The sequence below is a fragment of the Vulpes lagopus genome, chromosome X (genome assembly GCF_018345385.1).
Source record: "Vulpes lagopus strain Blue_001 chromosome X, ASM1834538v1, whole genome shotgun sequence".
Lineage (NCBI taxonomy): Eukaryota > Metazoa > Chordata > Mammalia > Carnivora > Canidae > Vulpes > Vulpes lagopus.
This window is the reverse complement of record NC_054848.1, coordinates 49,992,882-50,009,428: the sequence shown is the minus strand read 5'-3', so window position 1 is coordinate 50,009,428 and position 16,547 is coordinate 49,992,882. Positions and strand designations below refer to the sequence as shown.

At 36.4% G+C, this 16,547-nt stretch overlaps 1 protein-coding gene across 1 annotated transcript in view; it reads right to left on the bottom strand.

Moving 5' to 3' along the window:
• Window positions 1–2,185: 2,185 nt before the first annotated feature.
• ZC3H12B (zinc finger CCCH-type containing 12B) overlaps window positions 2,186–16,547 on the bottom strand; it is a 77,339-nt gene continuing 62,977 nt past the window's right edge. Inside the window, exons 3-5 of the mRNA XM_041741578.1 lie at window positions 5,574–5,808; window positions 4,820–4,926; window positions 2,186–3,628 (exon numbers count right to left, since the gene is read on the bottom strand). Of these exons, the coding sequence (XP_041597512.1) occupies window positions 2,208–3,628; window positions 4,820–4,926; window positions 5,574–5,808 (1,763 nt within the window). The 3' untranslated portion in view covers window positions 2,186–2,207. The remainder of the gene's footprint in view (window positions 3,629–4,819; window positions 4,927–5,573; window positions 5,809–16,547) is intronic.

Below are 16,547 nucleotides of genomic sequence, written 5' to 3'. Positions count from 1 at the left end.
GTGCAGCTAGTAGATACTGTGGTGCCATCGATGATTTTGGTAGGAAGATGAACTAACAAGTACAAAGGCAGTAGAGTCATCTAAGATTGTCAAATACCCTTGATTCAGACATGGGACAGATTCAGAAGGTCCAAGAGGTTGAAAATAAAATTTTTGTATAAGTTGAAAATAAAGTGTATAAAATTTGGGTGAAACTGAATTGCAAGCACTTCAGTGGCAACTGTCACTCTCTATTCTATATGGGACAGAAAGTACTTTTTACATATCAGCATGCTGGGGAATGGAAAGATCAGAAAGTAGATGAATACAAAGCTGTGGTTAACTGAAAATAAATGCTGATTGAGATGCAGTTTTGATCAACTAGGACAGAGATAGAAAGCCAGAAAGCAGCATGCAAGCCACTATGAAACCACCAGAAACAATCCTGACTACAGACTCACATGTGGAGTGTTTCACCATAAGAAACATTTATAGAGAGTGTCACACCTTTTCATGAAGCAACAAAAGACCTAGACCAGGCCTTCTTAACTTTCATGATAAAAAAAATCATAGAAATTAGCAAGTTCCAGCTCAAGAAATAGTGAGCAGGTCATGGTTCAAAATGTTTAATATACAATGGATTAAAAAAGGGGTTTAAAGCTTTAAAAAAAAAAACAACCCAATAATGCCTCTAGAGGAGGCATTTAGCTACAAAGGTTTCCACCCTGAGCAAGATACTAGTTGCACAAATGGTGCCACCCAACCCAAAGTCCTGCTGTCTTTAGTAATGCATTTAAGAATTATCTAAGGGTAAGTGAATCCTGTTTGCTATATTTGAAGTGCATAACTGAGCCAGTTATTAGCAAAGATGTACCATCTCCTTTTGTAAGCTGCCTTTTTCCACTTAGAAAATCCCCTCGTTTTGTTTCCTAAAGAAATTCTGTTCCACCAGTGATCAACCTTATTTCCCAAAGGGTGGACAACAAGAGAAAGTGGATTACATGACTGTGCACTGTCCTCCATTACATTTTATCCTGTGATGTCGAATACTGCATAGGTCAGAAGTCTAAAAAGTATCCATTAGACCCTCCTTGAATGCAGCTTTTGTGTTCATCATTTAATGCTGCACGTTTGGCCATCTCTCCTGGTAAAAAGGAAGTGAAGTCTGGTAGTAACTCCCTTGGTCCTGGTCAAACTTCTGTGCTTTTTTAGCACAAACCTGATATGCTTGGATCTTGAGCTTTTCCATCAGCTCCTCTGAAATAGAAAGCTGAAATCTGATCTTTAATTTGCTAAGGTGAAGAGATATAAAAGCTAAGAACTATCAGTAAATGTTGACCAGTAAAAACTGCAAAGGAAGTAGAGCTAGCTTCTAGCTCTACTAGTAGTCTGCTCTGGTGTCTAAGAAAACAATATTCAAATATTGGCATGTAATTTCACTTTCAAAACTGGTCGTAACTATGAAATGTGACATAAAATCAAATTAGATTCATGATCTATACAACTATAGACTAAGGACTGTGCAGAGATTTTCTTCTCATCATCACTATATAAAAGGTTATATGGAAATACAGAAACATCTTAAACTAAATGCATACAGTTATACATGCAATATAATTTTAACAATAAGTTTGAAATATACCTCTAGAAGCTTTGATGTGACCCTATAGCTTGGTTAGTAAAGATATTGAATGGTCAGATATTCATGCAATAATTTATGCATTTGCTTTTAAATAGCTTTAAATATCCTATTAAAAATCCCCAAAGGTTAATTCAACATATAATTTGCTCCTGATGCTCTTCCTTTTAAAATTAGATATATTATCAATACTTTGTAATATAGAATATGTGATTAAGAAAATGTTGGTAATGGAATCCCTTGGGAGATTCTTGCAGTTAGACCTTCTCCCCCTGAGTTTTGTCCTCCATTGCCTGCATGATGCTGTGCAAAAAAGCATGGGACTTGGAGTCAGAGGACTTGAGTATGAGTCATGATTTGGTCACTTGCTAGCAGTGTGACCTTGGCAAGTAACTTAATCTCAATGAGATTTAGTTTCTTTTTCTAGAAAATAAGACATCAGTAAGATTTATCTTACAAGGTTGTTTTGAGCTTCAAATAACAAACACTGTAACTTGTAAAGCGCAACACAAAATTATTAGTTACTCATCATGGTATTAATGCATTATTAGTATTTATATTTGTATAAAGGATTAACTTCTATGTCATGTCAACGAGCAGACCTAAGCTTAGAAACAATCAAAGCTGCCAGTTGTTGGGCATCTGCTGTGTGGGGATTCTTCTCCATCACTGCAAGAACAATGTTTGAAGGGAAAATATTGCAGAGGTTCTTGTAAGTCTGATACTGGTGCTCTGGGATCATATGCTCCCTGTTATCATTGCACATTCCAACCCAAGGATTTCTCCAAAGCTGTTCCATCTTTTCAGGCACGCTCCGTACCATGACTGGCTCATAGCATGGTTGCATGAGGCTGTTACTCAAGGGATAAGAGTGGTAGCCATAGGAATCGGTTGCACAGGGCAATGGGTCCCAGCTGGCATGTTGCTCCCGGCACAGAGGAGGTCTCCTTTGCCTCATGGGGTTGCTCTCATAGAGGCGGGAGTCAGAAATGCTGTCCATCCGAGTCATTACCAGGGCACGTCCTGGCTGGGGGGTTGCCCCAGGATGGATATTGGGAGGCATAGAGTAGTCTCCAGGACCACTGGAGCATACGCCAGTTGCTGGGTGCTGGGCTTGCAGAACTAAGTGGGGAACTGACTGTTTGTGGGGGACTTGCTTAGAATCCTCTGGGCCATAGTTCTGCACTCGCGTTAAGGCGTCATGGTAACCATGAGGAAAAGGCTGAAGACGGTTCTGAGATGCCGAACGATGCAGCTTCAAACTGCCCTCAGGATGGCTATCACCTACAGCCAAGTACAGGTTGTTGTAAGAGGAATAGTTGTCGTTCCTGGTATGGCTCATACGGTTGTCAGGACAGAGGTTGGGATTCCGGGCATATACTCCTCGGTCTGCTTCAGCCATGTAGTACTCTCGATTATGCATGCTGTTGACGTTCAGTTTGGAGAAGTCACTTAACATTGAATAGTAGCCATGGTCCCCCAAGGACTCAAACTTTGGATATTGGTCAGCATAGCTAATAGAAGTCCCATGGCTATTGGTTACCAGGATTGGGGGATACTGCATGCTAGCCATGTGCTCCAGTGAGGCCTTCTGGTGGGGGAAATGAGAGGATCCTGGCACTGGGCTGCTGGCTGAACGGGTGTTGAGTGCACTCACTGCATGGCTTTTGGGGGGTGGGATTGTGGGGACACTTAGGGCGGTCACAAGTGAGGGGACAGAGCTGGCCTCAGGCTTACGGGCAATCGACAGCCATTCCTCAGGCTCTACAGCCATGGACCGGATGCTGGGATCCGACTGGCGCTTGGGGGTCACACGTTTGACTTCTGAGGTTGTCTCACCTTTGGCACTAGACAGCCCTGTGCCACACTTGGCCGGGGTGCCTTCACTCACGGTTTTCACTGTGGACAGTTTGGCACTGATGCGGAGCTCATCAGCCACGGAACGCTGTGGTTGATTGGCCCGCTCCGGATGGTAGTATTTGCACTTGTGGCCATAGGTGCATTTTTTGCCTGAAAAATAATGCCTTGGGGTAAGACTCTCTCTCATACCAGTGCAAATATGTCAGAAACTGTTGTAACAATCTGGTTACTCAGGTTAGAGTTTTACTGTTTGGGATTAAGGAAGAAAATTAACTGTCCATGAAGATGAGAGGCAGGACAACATCAACGAGGCATCATATGCTGGAAGGGAGAGGGGAGAAGTGGAAAGCTGGAGAGGAAACTTCAGTGTAAAAGCTAAGAACTGAGAGTTGAACAGCCTTCATTTTCCTATAACTCACAATTTTGTCTAGGCATAACCTGCATGCTGAGGTGGTATAGGGTAGCAACAGGCAGCATAGTGCTATGCCAAAAACACATGCTTGGTAGCCAGTCAGACTTGAATTTCAATTCCAGCTATGTTACTTACTAGCCATGTAACTTTGGTAAGTGACTTTACTTTCTGAGCCTCAATTTCTTCTTCCATATAAAAGTCCATAATTATGCCTATATTATACAGACACTGTGTAGATTAAATGAAGATAATGTAGATTAAATGAAAGTACTCTATAATTAAAATAAAAGTTAATTGAGAAAAAGAAAAAAAATCCAAGATGTCCCATAAATATGTGATTATCCAAAAAGAGTGATCATCCAAAGTAGCCTCAGACCAGGCAGCCCATGTTGCACTGTTAGGCTCACAAACTTTGTATCAGAGGGACTTAAGATCATAAAAGCACTCTAGAAAACTATATTTTAAAAAAGCAAATGAAAAATAAGTTTGGAAGCAAACTGGAACATACAGAACTGAAGAAAAGAGTATTATTAGTTGACAGAGAGTGCAATCACCTGCTTAAGAGACATGTCCTTCTTAGGGCCAAATCCAATTTGGCATTACCCTTTCTGCTTCCATAGGCCATGTGGGTTTCTGTACTTCCCTGCCTCCAGTAACACCACTTAAGATGGAGGCAGCTAAAACACATGCATTATTTAAACAAGTAACAACTTATCTTCCCTTCAATTCTAGTTACCTTTTCCTCGTGCAGTTTCTAGGATGATTCTTTAAATGCCTAACCGAAAATACATAAAGACAGAGACATTAAGTCACAGGAAGGGGACAAGTTAGGATTTTCCATTTGAAAAGGAAATCTTTGAGAGGTAAGTATCTATATAGTCCTTATGTTTCCCATAGTATAGAACTCAGTTCCGCACATAGGTACTCACCATAAGGGCACGGTTGCTTCTTGTGCTCCGGAACAACAGGTCTCTTTCTCAAGAAATTTTCAAGATTTGGGCCATGACGTCCTAAAGGATCATCTGGAGGCATAAATCTGAAAGCAAATAGTAAGAGGTAAATGTCTTCCTTTCAACCCCCTTTATGAGTTCAGACTTTCATTGTCACAGCCTTCTAATTGCCCTTTTTGCCTCAAGCTAAGCCAGCAGTTCCTCCCTCCATTCTCATTTGATCACACACACACACACACACACACACACACACACACACAGAGAGATTATTTTTCCAGTGTATGATTCTTCTGTAGACTATATGTTTCAACCATAATGGCATACCTGCTGGTTCCCCAACATGAAACCCACTTTCACATCTTTATACCTTTATTCATGATAGCCCCTTTACCTGTAATGCCCAGTAGTCCCCTTTTTGCTGTCTGTAAACTTCACCTCAAATGTCATCTCCTGTTTGAGGCTTTTTTCCTATCATTTCATGTAGACAAAGAAATTTTAAAAATTCTAACCATACTGCTTATCACAACACATTTTGGTTCTCTTTCTCTCTCTTCACTACCCTTTGAGACTCTTAAGGGTGAGTCCTGTTTCTTATTCAGCATCTTATCCCCATGCCAATCAGCATAATGCACGGTACACAGTAAATGTTTAGTAAATGTTTATTGAAATGAAATAATCTATTCCTAGTTAAACTTGGATTTAGGTTATTCAGAGCCTACTGAAAGCAACGTACTTGTCATTCACAAAGGAATACATCAGCAACCGCTCCTCTATAAACTTCTTCCATTCTGGCTTTTCAACTTGAAGGTCTCGATAGTTATCATTAGATACAATGATGCCATCAGAATCGAAAGCCAATTTGACTATGAACCGGTCATCATAACAGACAACTCTTCTGCCCTGGACCCTTCGGGATGGTGTGAAGACAAGAATCTTTTCTTTCTCCAGTTTACGTAGAATATCTTGATCTGTCAAAATATAGATTATATGCCACAGAGTAGAAACCATCTTTGGAAATTACCAGCATTATCCTCATATTACAAGTACAGATGTTTGTACTAGATGAATATGTTATTTGCCCTTAGAGAGGAAGTGGCCTCTATTCCTGGCTATGGTACCAATTTGGATTGTGACCTTAGACTAGTCACCTTCTCCTTGGGACTTCAGTTTTCCATAAAGTGAAGGAACTGGATTCAATGACATCTAAGTTTCAAAAACTACCATGAAGAGTGAAAAATAACACTGATATCCTAGCATTCTTGATGATTGTTTTGCCCTTTGGAGGAAGGACCATCTTTTGGCTGCTGAAGAAAACAGAGCAGTATGCTGAGGATGTGCCTGCCAGGAGAAAGGTAAGGCATCATTCCGTACATTACATTTTTGCCTTCTGCCTGAAGGAAAGCCACAATTAAGGAGAAATAAAGCTGTAGCATGTTGAGTACTGAACCCCTTTACTTTTGGCCTCTTAACTGCTGAGGAAAGAAAGCATACAGGCTGGACTTGAGCAGGGTCAGAATCTACTCTCAGATGAAGTTGGGACCCTGTTCAGAAGCTGGCAGACAACTCCACAACACAGCTCTGACCACCACTCTGACTTACTTATTTGGCACATCATGCAAACAGCTGATACTCAGAGGACTGGGGTCTATATGTTCTCAAGTGCTATAAAGAGCTAGCTTCATATAGTGTTGTAAGTGAATGTAGTAATCCTACTGACATTAGGGTTGCATCATTGGCCTTAAGCATGTTTGCCTTTGCGGGCCCCCTCTTTAATAAAGAAATATTATTCACAAATACTCATCAAGAAAAGTGCACTCCTTATTCCTCATCACCTATTCACCTATCCACACCACCCAACTTCTCTCTGGTAACCAAGAGTGTGTTCTCTATAGATAAGAGTGTTTTTTGGTTGGTCTATCTCTCAATTTTTTTCATTTGCTGATTTGTTTTGTTTCTTAAATTCCACATAACAGTGAAACCATATGATATTTTTCTTTCTCTGAATGACTTTTATCATTTAGCATTATACTGTCTAGCTCTATTCATGTCATTGCAAATGGCAGATTTCATTTTTTGGTATAAATATATTTTTTAAGTTTTTGTTTTAATTCCAAATCACATACAGTGCCATATTACTTTCAGTTGTACTAGGTTTCACTCTTTCTTATGGCTGAAGAATATTCCATTGTATGTATATACACTACATTTTATTTATCCATTCATCAATCTATGGACACTAGGGCTGCTTCCATATTCTGGAAATGATGCTGCTATAAACACACAGGTGCATGTAACTTTTTGAATTAGTGTTTGCATTTTTTTTTTTGTATTTTGGGGGGATATACCACTGGGGATAGTAGTTCTATTTTTAACTATTTTGAGGAACTTCCATACTGTTTTCCACAGTGGCTACAAAATTTTGCATTCCCACCAACAGTGCAAGGAGTTCTTTTTTCTCTACATCCTTGCCAATACTTGTTTCTTGTGTTTTTTATTTTAGCCATTATGACAGGGGTGAGGTGATATCTCATTGTATTTTTGATTTCTGGTTCCCTGAGGATGAGTGATGTTGAGCATCTTTCATGTGTCTGTTGGCCATCCATATGTCTTCATTGGAGAAATGTCTGTTCATGACTACTGCCCATTTTTTAATGGGATTATTTGTTTTTTGGTATTAATTTGTATAAATCCTTTACATATTTTGGATAATTCCCCTTTACCAGATATATCATCTGCAAATATCTTTACCCATTCCTTAGGGTGCCTTTTAATTTTGTTGATTGTTCCTTCACTGTGCAGAAGTTTTGTATTTTGATGGAGTATCAATAGTTTATTTTTGCTTTTATTTCCCTTGCTTCAGGAAATATATCTAGAAAAATATTTGCTGTGGATGTCAGAGACATTACTGTTTTGTGTCCTCTTCTAGAATTTTTACGATGTCAGGTCTCTCATTTAGGTCTTTAATCCATTTTGAGTTTATTTTGTGTATGGGGTAGGAAAGTGGTCCAGTTTCATTCTTTTGCTTGTTGTTGTCCAGTATGCCCAATACCATTTGTTGAAGAAACTTTTTCCCATTGGATATTCTTTCCAGATTTATTGAAGAGTAACTGACCATATATAATTGTGGGTTTATTTCTGGTTTTCTATTCTGTTCCATTGATCTATGTTTCTATTTTTGTGCCAGTACCATATTGTTTTGTTTACTACAGCTTTCTAACAGAACTTGAAGCTCAGAATTGTGATGCCTTCAGCTTTGCTTTCATTTTTCAAGATTGCTTTGATTTTCAGGGTATTTTGTGTTTCCATACTAATTTTAGGATTGTTTGGTCTGGCTCTGTAAAAAATACTGTTTATATTCTGATAAGGATTGCAATAAATGGTAGATTGCTTTGAGTAGCACAGACTTCTTAAAAATGTTTGTTGTTCCAATCCATGAGCATAGAATATTTTTCCACTTCTTTGTGTCTTCCTCAATTTCTTTCATAAGTGTTTTATAGTTTTCAAAGTATAGCTCTTTTGTCTCTTCAGTTAGGTTTATTTAGGAATAATATATTGGTTATTGTTGGTTTTGGTGCAAGTGTAAATGGGGTTCATTTCTTAATTTCTTTTTCTGCTGCTTCATTATTGGTGTATAAGAATGGTTTTGGTGCAAGTGTAAATGGGGTTCATTTCTTAATTTCTTTTTCTGCTGCTTCATTATTGGTGTATAGGAATGCAACAGATTTCTGTATGCTGATTTTGTATCTTACAACATTACTGAATTCATTTATCAGTTTAGCAGTTTTTTTGGAGGTTTTCAGAATTTCTATATAGAATATCATGTCATATGTAAATAGTGAAAGTTTACTTCTTCCTTACTGATTTGGGTGCCTTCTATTTCTTTTTATTGTCTGATTGTTGTGGCTATGACTTCTGGTTCTATGTTGAATAATAGTGGTGAGAGTGGACATACATGTCTTGTTCCTGACCTTAGGGGGAAAGCTCTCAATTTTTCCCTATTGAGGATCATGTTAGCTGTGGGTTTTTCATATATTGCCTTTATTAATTTGAGATATATTCCCTCTAAACCTATGTTTTTTAGGGTTTTTATAATGAATGGATGTTGTACTTTGTAAAATACTATTTATGCACCTATTTAAATGATCATATGGCTATTTTCCCCCTATTTAAAGTTTTTATTTAAATTCCAATTATGTACAGTGTAATATTATTTTCTAGGGTATGATATATAGTGATTCAATACTTACATACAACATGTGGTGAAGTCACAACAACTGTACTCCTTAATCCCTATCACCTATTTAATCCATTCCCCCCCCCAACTTCCCCTCTGGTAACCATCAGTTTATTCTTTATAGTTAAGAATATATTTCTCGGTTTGCCTCTCCCTCTCTTCTTTTCCCTATGCTCCTTTGTTTTGTTTCTTAAATTCCACATATGAGTGAAATCATATGGTATTTGACTTTCTCTGACTGCTTTATTTTGCTAGCATAATACTCTCCAGCGCCACTCATCATTGGAGGTATATATATATATATATATATATATATATATATATATAATACACTCTAATATATAAATATATATAATATATATTATATATAATATACTTTTATATTATATATATATACCTCCAATGATGAGTTATATATATTTATATATATATATATATTTATATATATATTTATATATATATATATATTTATATATATATTTAAAGATTTTATTTATTCTTGAGAGATAGAGAGAGAGAGAGGCAGAGGGAGGAGCATGCTGAGAGCCTGACATGGGACTCAATCCTGGGACTCCAGGATCAGGCCCTGGGCTGAAGGCAGGTATATATATATCTCACATCTTCTTTATCCATTCATTAGTTGATGGACATTTGGGTTTTTTATAATATGACTATTCTAGGTAATGCAACTATAAACATCAGGCTGCATGTCTCCCCTCAAATTAGTATTTTTGTATTGTTTTGGTAAATACCTAGTAGTACAATTATAGTACAATTGCTGGATCTTAGGTAGTTCAATTTTTATCTTTTATCTTTTTTTCATTTTTTAAAAAGATTTTCTTTGTTTATTTGACAGAAAGAGAGAGAGAACAAGCAGGGGGAGCAGCAGGCAGACAGAAAGAGAAGCAGACTCCCTGACAAGCAGGGCACCCAATGCAGGGCTTGATGCAGAGCTCTATTGTAGGACCCTAGGATCATGACTGAGTGGAAAGCAGATGTCCAACTGAGCCATCAAAGTGTCACAATGTTTCATTCTTAAAAAGGTCACAGAAACTGTAATAAGGTGCAGAAAATAGTTAAATGTTATACAACATATTTGCTATTTCTTTATTATAGTATTAGTATACCTTGGGAAAATATTAAATAAATGAAAAATATGGATCATAAATTGATTGTATTTAATATATGTATATATAAATGTGTATTTACATATATATATATATATATATATATATATATATATACACTTACAAATGAGGAATATCTTGTTAAAATTCACAGTAATGTTATGTAGGGCTAAATAGGATCTGAATAGGTTCTGATCTTGGTATACTAAAAAAGTATGTAAAAGAAGGAATCTTCAAATGAATTTACATTTTTATTTGAGATTAAGCAAGTATATAACTGTGGTATATTTGGCCAATAATCTAAAACTATTTTTCCATTATTGAAACATAGGTAAGATTGGTATCTTCAAATTCTCATTATTTCTCAGAGTAATAGCCATTCATTGTATAAACATAGATCAGTAAAAGAATATTGAAAACTGCCTATTCCAACAAGCATATTTACTTCCACTGTTAATGACTCTTTGGAAGAGTCTTGACTCTACAATGTATGGGATTACATTTCCAGTTACAATTGTGTATAGACATGGTGCATTCCCTTATAAAATGGCTCTCTGATTCAATTGAAGTTCAGGTGCAAAACTGATACTGCAATTGATACTGCAAACTGTCTCTAATAATGCTTATTATTTGATATCCACAGTTTATAGAGTGTGACCAACCTCATGACAAAATGTTCATGTGCTTTATAAATTGGAATAGAAAGTGAGTCCTTACTTAAATAATACCTTGAAATTAAGTAACATCTTCACATTTGTAGAAGTGCTTTCCCATGAGATATTTATATTTTTTACCACCATGAACCCTGAGGTGGATTTTCTTGCATTGTAAGGCACTATTATTGTTGTCCTTATTTTGCATAACAAATGGAGACACAGAAGGATTATAGCTAGATCTGAATCTGAGTCTTCAGTCCATGCTCAATGTGCATTCAACATACTGCAAGATATTTCTCACCACCATACTATGAGACATTATTCAGCATCCTATCACTTTTTGGAATATAAGTACTGGAATAGTAATTCTTTAGAAGCAATTCCACAGTATAATGGGTGGTGACAAAATTACCTCTGCCACTCATCACAAGACCTAATTAGACTCTTATTTTGATGCCATACTTTTTAGTATGCTGCCTTTAGCTGGGCTTCCCCACTCAGCAGTATTGGAAAGCAAATGAAGCACTTTATTTCTTTTCCACACTCTCAGCTAGCGTCCTGAGCTTATAGGACAGTGAAATCCCCAAACCTAGATAAACTGCCAACCAACTATTCATCTGTGACACAGTTTCACTATCTGCCAAATACTATCTGTAATAATACGTCCTTGTTTTGGTATTGTTAAAATAGATGGCATGAGAGATTTATCATAATATAAAGCACGTAGCTAGCTCTCAATCTGTGTCATGATATTATATCATGGTTAAAGTTGGTCCGAGGAGTGGCAACACAATGGAGTGGGAACACTGGGATGAGTACTGCCTTGGTCCCATTAGATACTAACTCTGACTTTCAGTCAGAACCTTTACATACCAGGGACTCAGTTTTCTCATCTGTAAACTGACCAGATTAATTGTTATGGTTTAACACATCCCTTTCAATACTAATATCCTGGATTTATACATAATGAATAACACCATCGGTTTGCCTGAGATAATAGTTCTCAATTTTGTACATTTGAAGAGAAACTTAAGTGGTTTCACTGAAGCCCATGATGGAGCCAAGAACCGGCTTACTTACCCAAGAGAAATGTAGCCTCCTACCTCCTTCCTTATAGTTGTGTCTATCTTTGTTTAAATCTTTCAGTGGTATGGTTCTAGGATTCTTTTATCTTTTTTGAGATAACTTTACACTGTTTGCTGTTTTCTAGTGTGGCTGCACCAGTTTGCATTTCCACTAACGTTGCAGCAGGGCTCCTCTTTCTAAACATCCTTGACAACACGTGTTACTTCTTGTGTTGTTGATTTTAGCCATCTGACAGGTGTGAGGTGGTGTCTCGTAGTTTTGATTTGTATTTCCCTGATGTTGAGTGATCTTGTGCATCTTTTCTTTTTTTAGTTTTTTTATTGGAGTTCAATTTGCCAACATATAGCATAACACCCAGTGCTCATCCTGCCAAGTGCCCCCTCAGTGCCCATCACCCAGTCACCCCAAACCCCGCCCACCTCCCCTTCCACTACCCCTGTTCATTTCCCAGAGGTAGGTGTCTCTCATGTTTTGTCACCCTCACTGATATTTTCACTCATTTTCTCTCCTTTCCTTTTATTCCCTTTCACTAATTTTTATATTCTCCAATTGAATGAGACCATATAATGTTTGTCCTTTTTTGGGCATCTTGTCATGTGTCTGTTGGCCATATGCATGTATTCTTTGGAAAGATGTCTATTCGTGTCTTCTGTCCATTTTTTAATTGTATTGTTTTTTTGTAGTGTTGAGTTTTATAAGTTCTTTACAGATTTTGGATACTAACCCATTATCAAATATGCCATTTGCAAATAACTTCTCCCATTCCTTAGGTTGACATTTAGTTTTGTTGATTGTTCTCTTTGCTGTATAGATGCTTTATATTTTGATGAAGTACCAATAGTTTATTTTTGCTTTTGTTTCCCTTGCCTCATGGGACATATTAAGTAAGAAATTGTTATGGCCAGGATGCCTGGGTGGCCCAGTGGTTGAGCATCTGCCTTTTTGGTTCAGGATCCCGGGAGTCCCGGGATCAAGTCCCACATTGGGCTCCCTGCATGGAGCCTGCTTCTCCCTCTGCCTGTGTGAAGAGAAACTTAAGTGGTTTACTTAGTTGCCTCTCTCTGTGTGTGTCTCTCATGAATAAATAAATAAAATATTTTTAAAAGGAAATTGTTATGGCCAATAGCAAAGAGATTACTGCTTGTGTTCTCCTCTAGGATTTTAATAATTTCCTGCCTCACATTTAGGTCTTTTATCCATTTTGAATTTATTTTTGTGTACAGTGTATAAAAAGTGGTCCAGTTTCATTCGTTTACATGTTAGTATCCAATTTTCTCAACATGATTTGTTGAAGAGACTGCCTTTTTTTCCATTGGATATTCTTCCCTGCTTTGTCAAAGGTTAATTGACCATATGTTTGAGAGTTCCTTTCTGAGTTTTCTATTCTGTTCCATTGATCTATGTGTCTATTTTTGTGCCACCCCATATTGTTTTGATTAGTACTGTTTTGTGATATAACTTGAAGTCTGGAATTGTAATACCTCTAGCTTTGCTTTTCTTTTTCAAGCTTGCTTTGTCTATTTAGGGTCTTTTGTTTTTCCACAAAAATTTTAGAATTGTTTTTCTAGCTCTGTGAAAGATGCTGGTGGTATTTTGATAGGAATTGCATTAAATGTGCTTTGAGTAGTATAAACATTTAAACATCATCTCTTCTTCCAATCCATGAGCATGGAATGTTTTTGCTATTTCTTTTTGTCATGTTTAATTTCTTTCATCAGTGTTTTATAAGTCTCAGAGTATAGATCATTTACCTAGGTATCTTATAGTTTTTGGTGCAATTATAAATGAGATTGGTTCTTTAATTTCTCTTTCCGCTGCTTTATTATTGGTGTATAGAAATTCAACAGATTTCTGAACATTGATTTTGTATCCTGTGACTTTACTATATTTGTTCATCAGTGTTATCAGTCTTTAGGTGGAGTCTTTTGGATTTTCTTTTTATATTTTATTATTATGCTCTAAAATAAATCCTTATGTTTTTTTTAATAATAAATTTATTTTTTTATTGGTGTTCAATTTGCCAACATACAGAATAACACCCAGTGCTCATCCCGTCAAGTGCCCCCCTCAGTACCCGTCACACATTCATCCCCAACCCCCACCCTCCTCCCCTTCCACCACCCCTAGTTCGTTTCCCAGAGTTAGGAGTCTTTATGTTCTGTCTCCCTTTCTGATATTTCCTACCCATTTCTTCTCCCTTCCCTTATATTCCCTTTCACTATTATTTATATTCCCCAAATGAATGAGAACATATAATGTTTGTCCTTCTCCGATTGACTTATTTCACTCAGCATAATACCCTACAGTTCCATCCATGTTGAAGCAAATGGTGGGTATTTGTCATTTCTAATGGCTGAGTAATATTCCATTGTATACATAAACCATATCTTCTTTAGGGTATCATGTCATCTGCAAATAGTGAAAGTTGTACTTCTTCCTTGCCTACTTGGATGCCTTTTATTTCTTGTTGTCTGATAGCTGAAACTAGGACTTCTAGTCCTACGTTAAATAACTGTGGTGAGAGTGGACATCCATTTGTTGTTCCTGACCATCCATCCCAATGAAAGATGTTACTAGCTTTTGGTTTTTCGTAGATGGCCTTTATTATATTGAGGCATGTTCCCTCTAAATTTGATTTGTTGAGGATTGTTATCAAGAATGGATGTTGTACTTTTCAAATGCTTTTTCCACATCTATTGAAATGATCTTATGGTCCTTAACCTTTCTTTTCTTAGTGTGGTATATCATATTGATTTATTTGCAAATATTGAACCACTCTTGCAACCAGGAATAAATCCCACTTGATATTGGTGAATTATTCTTTTAATTTATTGTTGCACTTGGTTTGCTAATATTTTACTGAGAATTTTTCCATCCATGTTCATCAGAAATATTGACTTGTTCTCTTTTTTAGGGGAGTCATTATCTAGTTTTGATATCAGGGTAATGTTGGACTCATAGAATGAGTTTGGAAATTTTCCTTTCACTTCCATTTTTTAGAATAGTTTGAGAAGTATAGGTATTAAATCTTTTTTAAATGTTTGTTAGAATTCACCTGTGAAACCACTTGGCCCTGGACTTTTGTTTATTGGGAGTTTTCTGATTACTGATTCAATTTCTTTGTTGTTTACTGGTCTGTTCAAGTTTTTCATTTCTTCCTGTTTCAGTTTGGGTAGTTCATACATTTGTAGTAATTTGTCCATTTCTTCCAGGTTGTCCAATTTGTTGGCATATATTTTATATATCTCTTATAATTGTTTGCATTTCTGTGGTTTTGGAGGTAATTTCTCTTCTCTTATTTGTGATTTTATTTGTGTCTTTTCTCTTTCCTTTTTGATAATTCAATCTATAAGTTTATCAATTTTATTATTTTTTTCAGTGAATCAGTTCCTGGTTCCATTGATCTAGTCTATTGTTATTTTAAAATGTTTTCTATATAATTTATTTCTGCTCTTTATTATTTTCTACCTTCTGCTGGTTTTAGGTTTCCTTTTTGTTCTTTTTCTAGCTTCTTTTGGTGTAAGTTTAGGTTGTTTATTTGAAAATTTTCTTGCTTCTTGAGGGAGGCCTATTTTGCTATATACTCCACTCTTAGGACAATTTTTGCTGCATCCCAGAGGTTTTGAAATATTGTATTTTAGTTTTCATTTGTTTCCATACATTTTTAATTGCTTGTTTGATTTCCTGGTTGCCTCTTTCATTTTTTAGTTGTTGTTTAACCTCCGTGTATTATGGTCTTTCCAGATTTTCCCTTGTGGTTGATTTCTAGTTTCATAGAACTGTAGTGAGAAAGCGTGCATGGTATGAGTCCAATCTTTTTTAATTTGTTGAGGCCTGTTTTTGACCTAATGTGATCTATTCTATAGAATGTTCCATTAGCACTTGAAAAAAAATGTATAGTGTGCTGTTGTAGGATGGAATGTTCTGAATATATCTGTTAAGGCCATCTGGTCCAGTGTGTCATTCAAAGCCATTGTTTCCTTATTGGTTTTCTGTTTAGCTTATCTGTCCATTGATATAAGTGGAGTATTAAAGTTCCCTACTATTATTGTGCTATTATCAATTAGCTCCTTTTTGTCTGTTATTAATTGACTTATATATTTGTGTACTCCCATGTTGGTGGCATAAATATTTATATTAGTTAGATCTTGTTGGATTGTTCCCTTTATAATTATATTTTGCCCTCTTTATCTCCTTTTATGGTCTTTGTTTTGAATTCTAATGTTTCTGATGTAAATTTTGCTACTCAGGCTTTCTTTGACATCTATTTGGATGGTAAATATTTCTCTACCCCCTTGCTCTTGATATACAGATGTCTTTAGGTCTAAAATGAATCTCATGCAGGCAGCATATATACAAGTCTTTTTTTAATCCATTCTGATATTCTATGCCTTTGGAATGTTTAGTTCATTTACATTCAAAGTAGTTATTAATAGATATGTATTTATTGCCATTTTATTACTTGTCTTGTCATGGTTTTTGGAGATTTTCTCTGATCCTTTCTTGTCTTTGGTCTCTCCTTTGCACTCAAAGACTCTTTTTTAAATATTTCTTGCAGAGCTACTTTAGTGGTTACAAAATCCTTTAGTTTTTGTTTGTCTGGG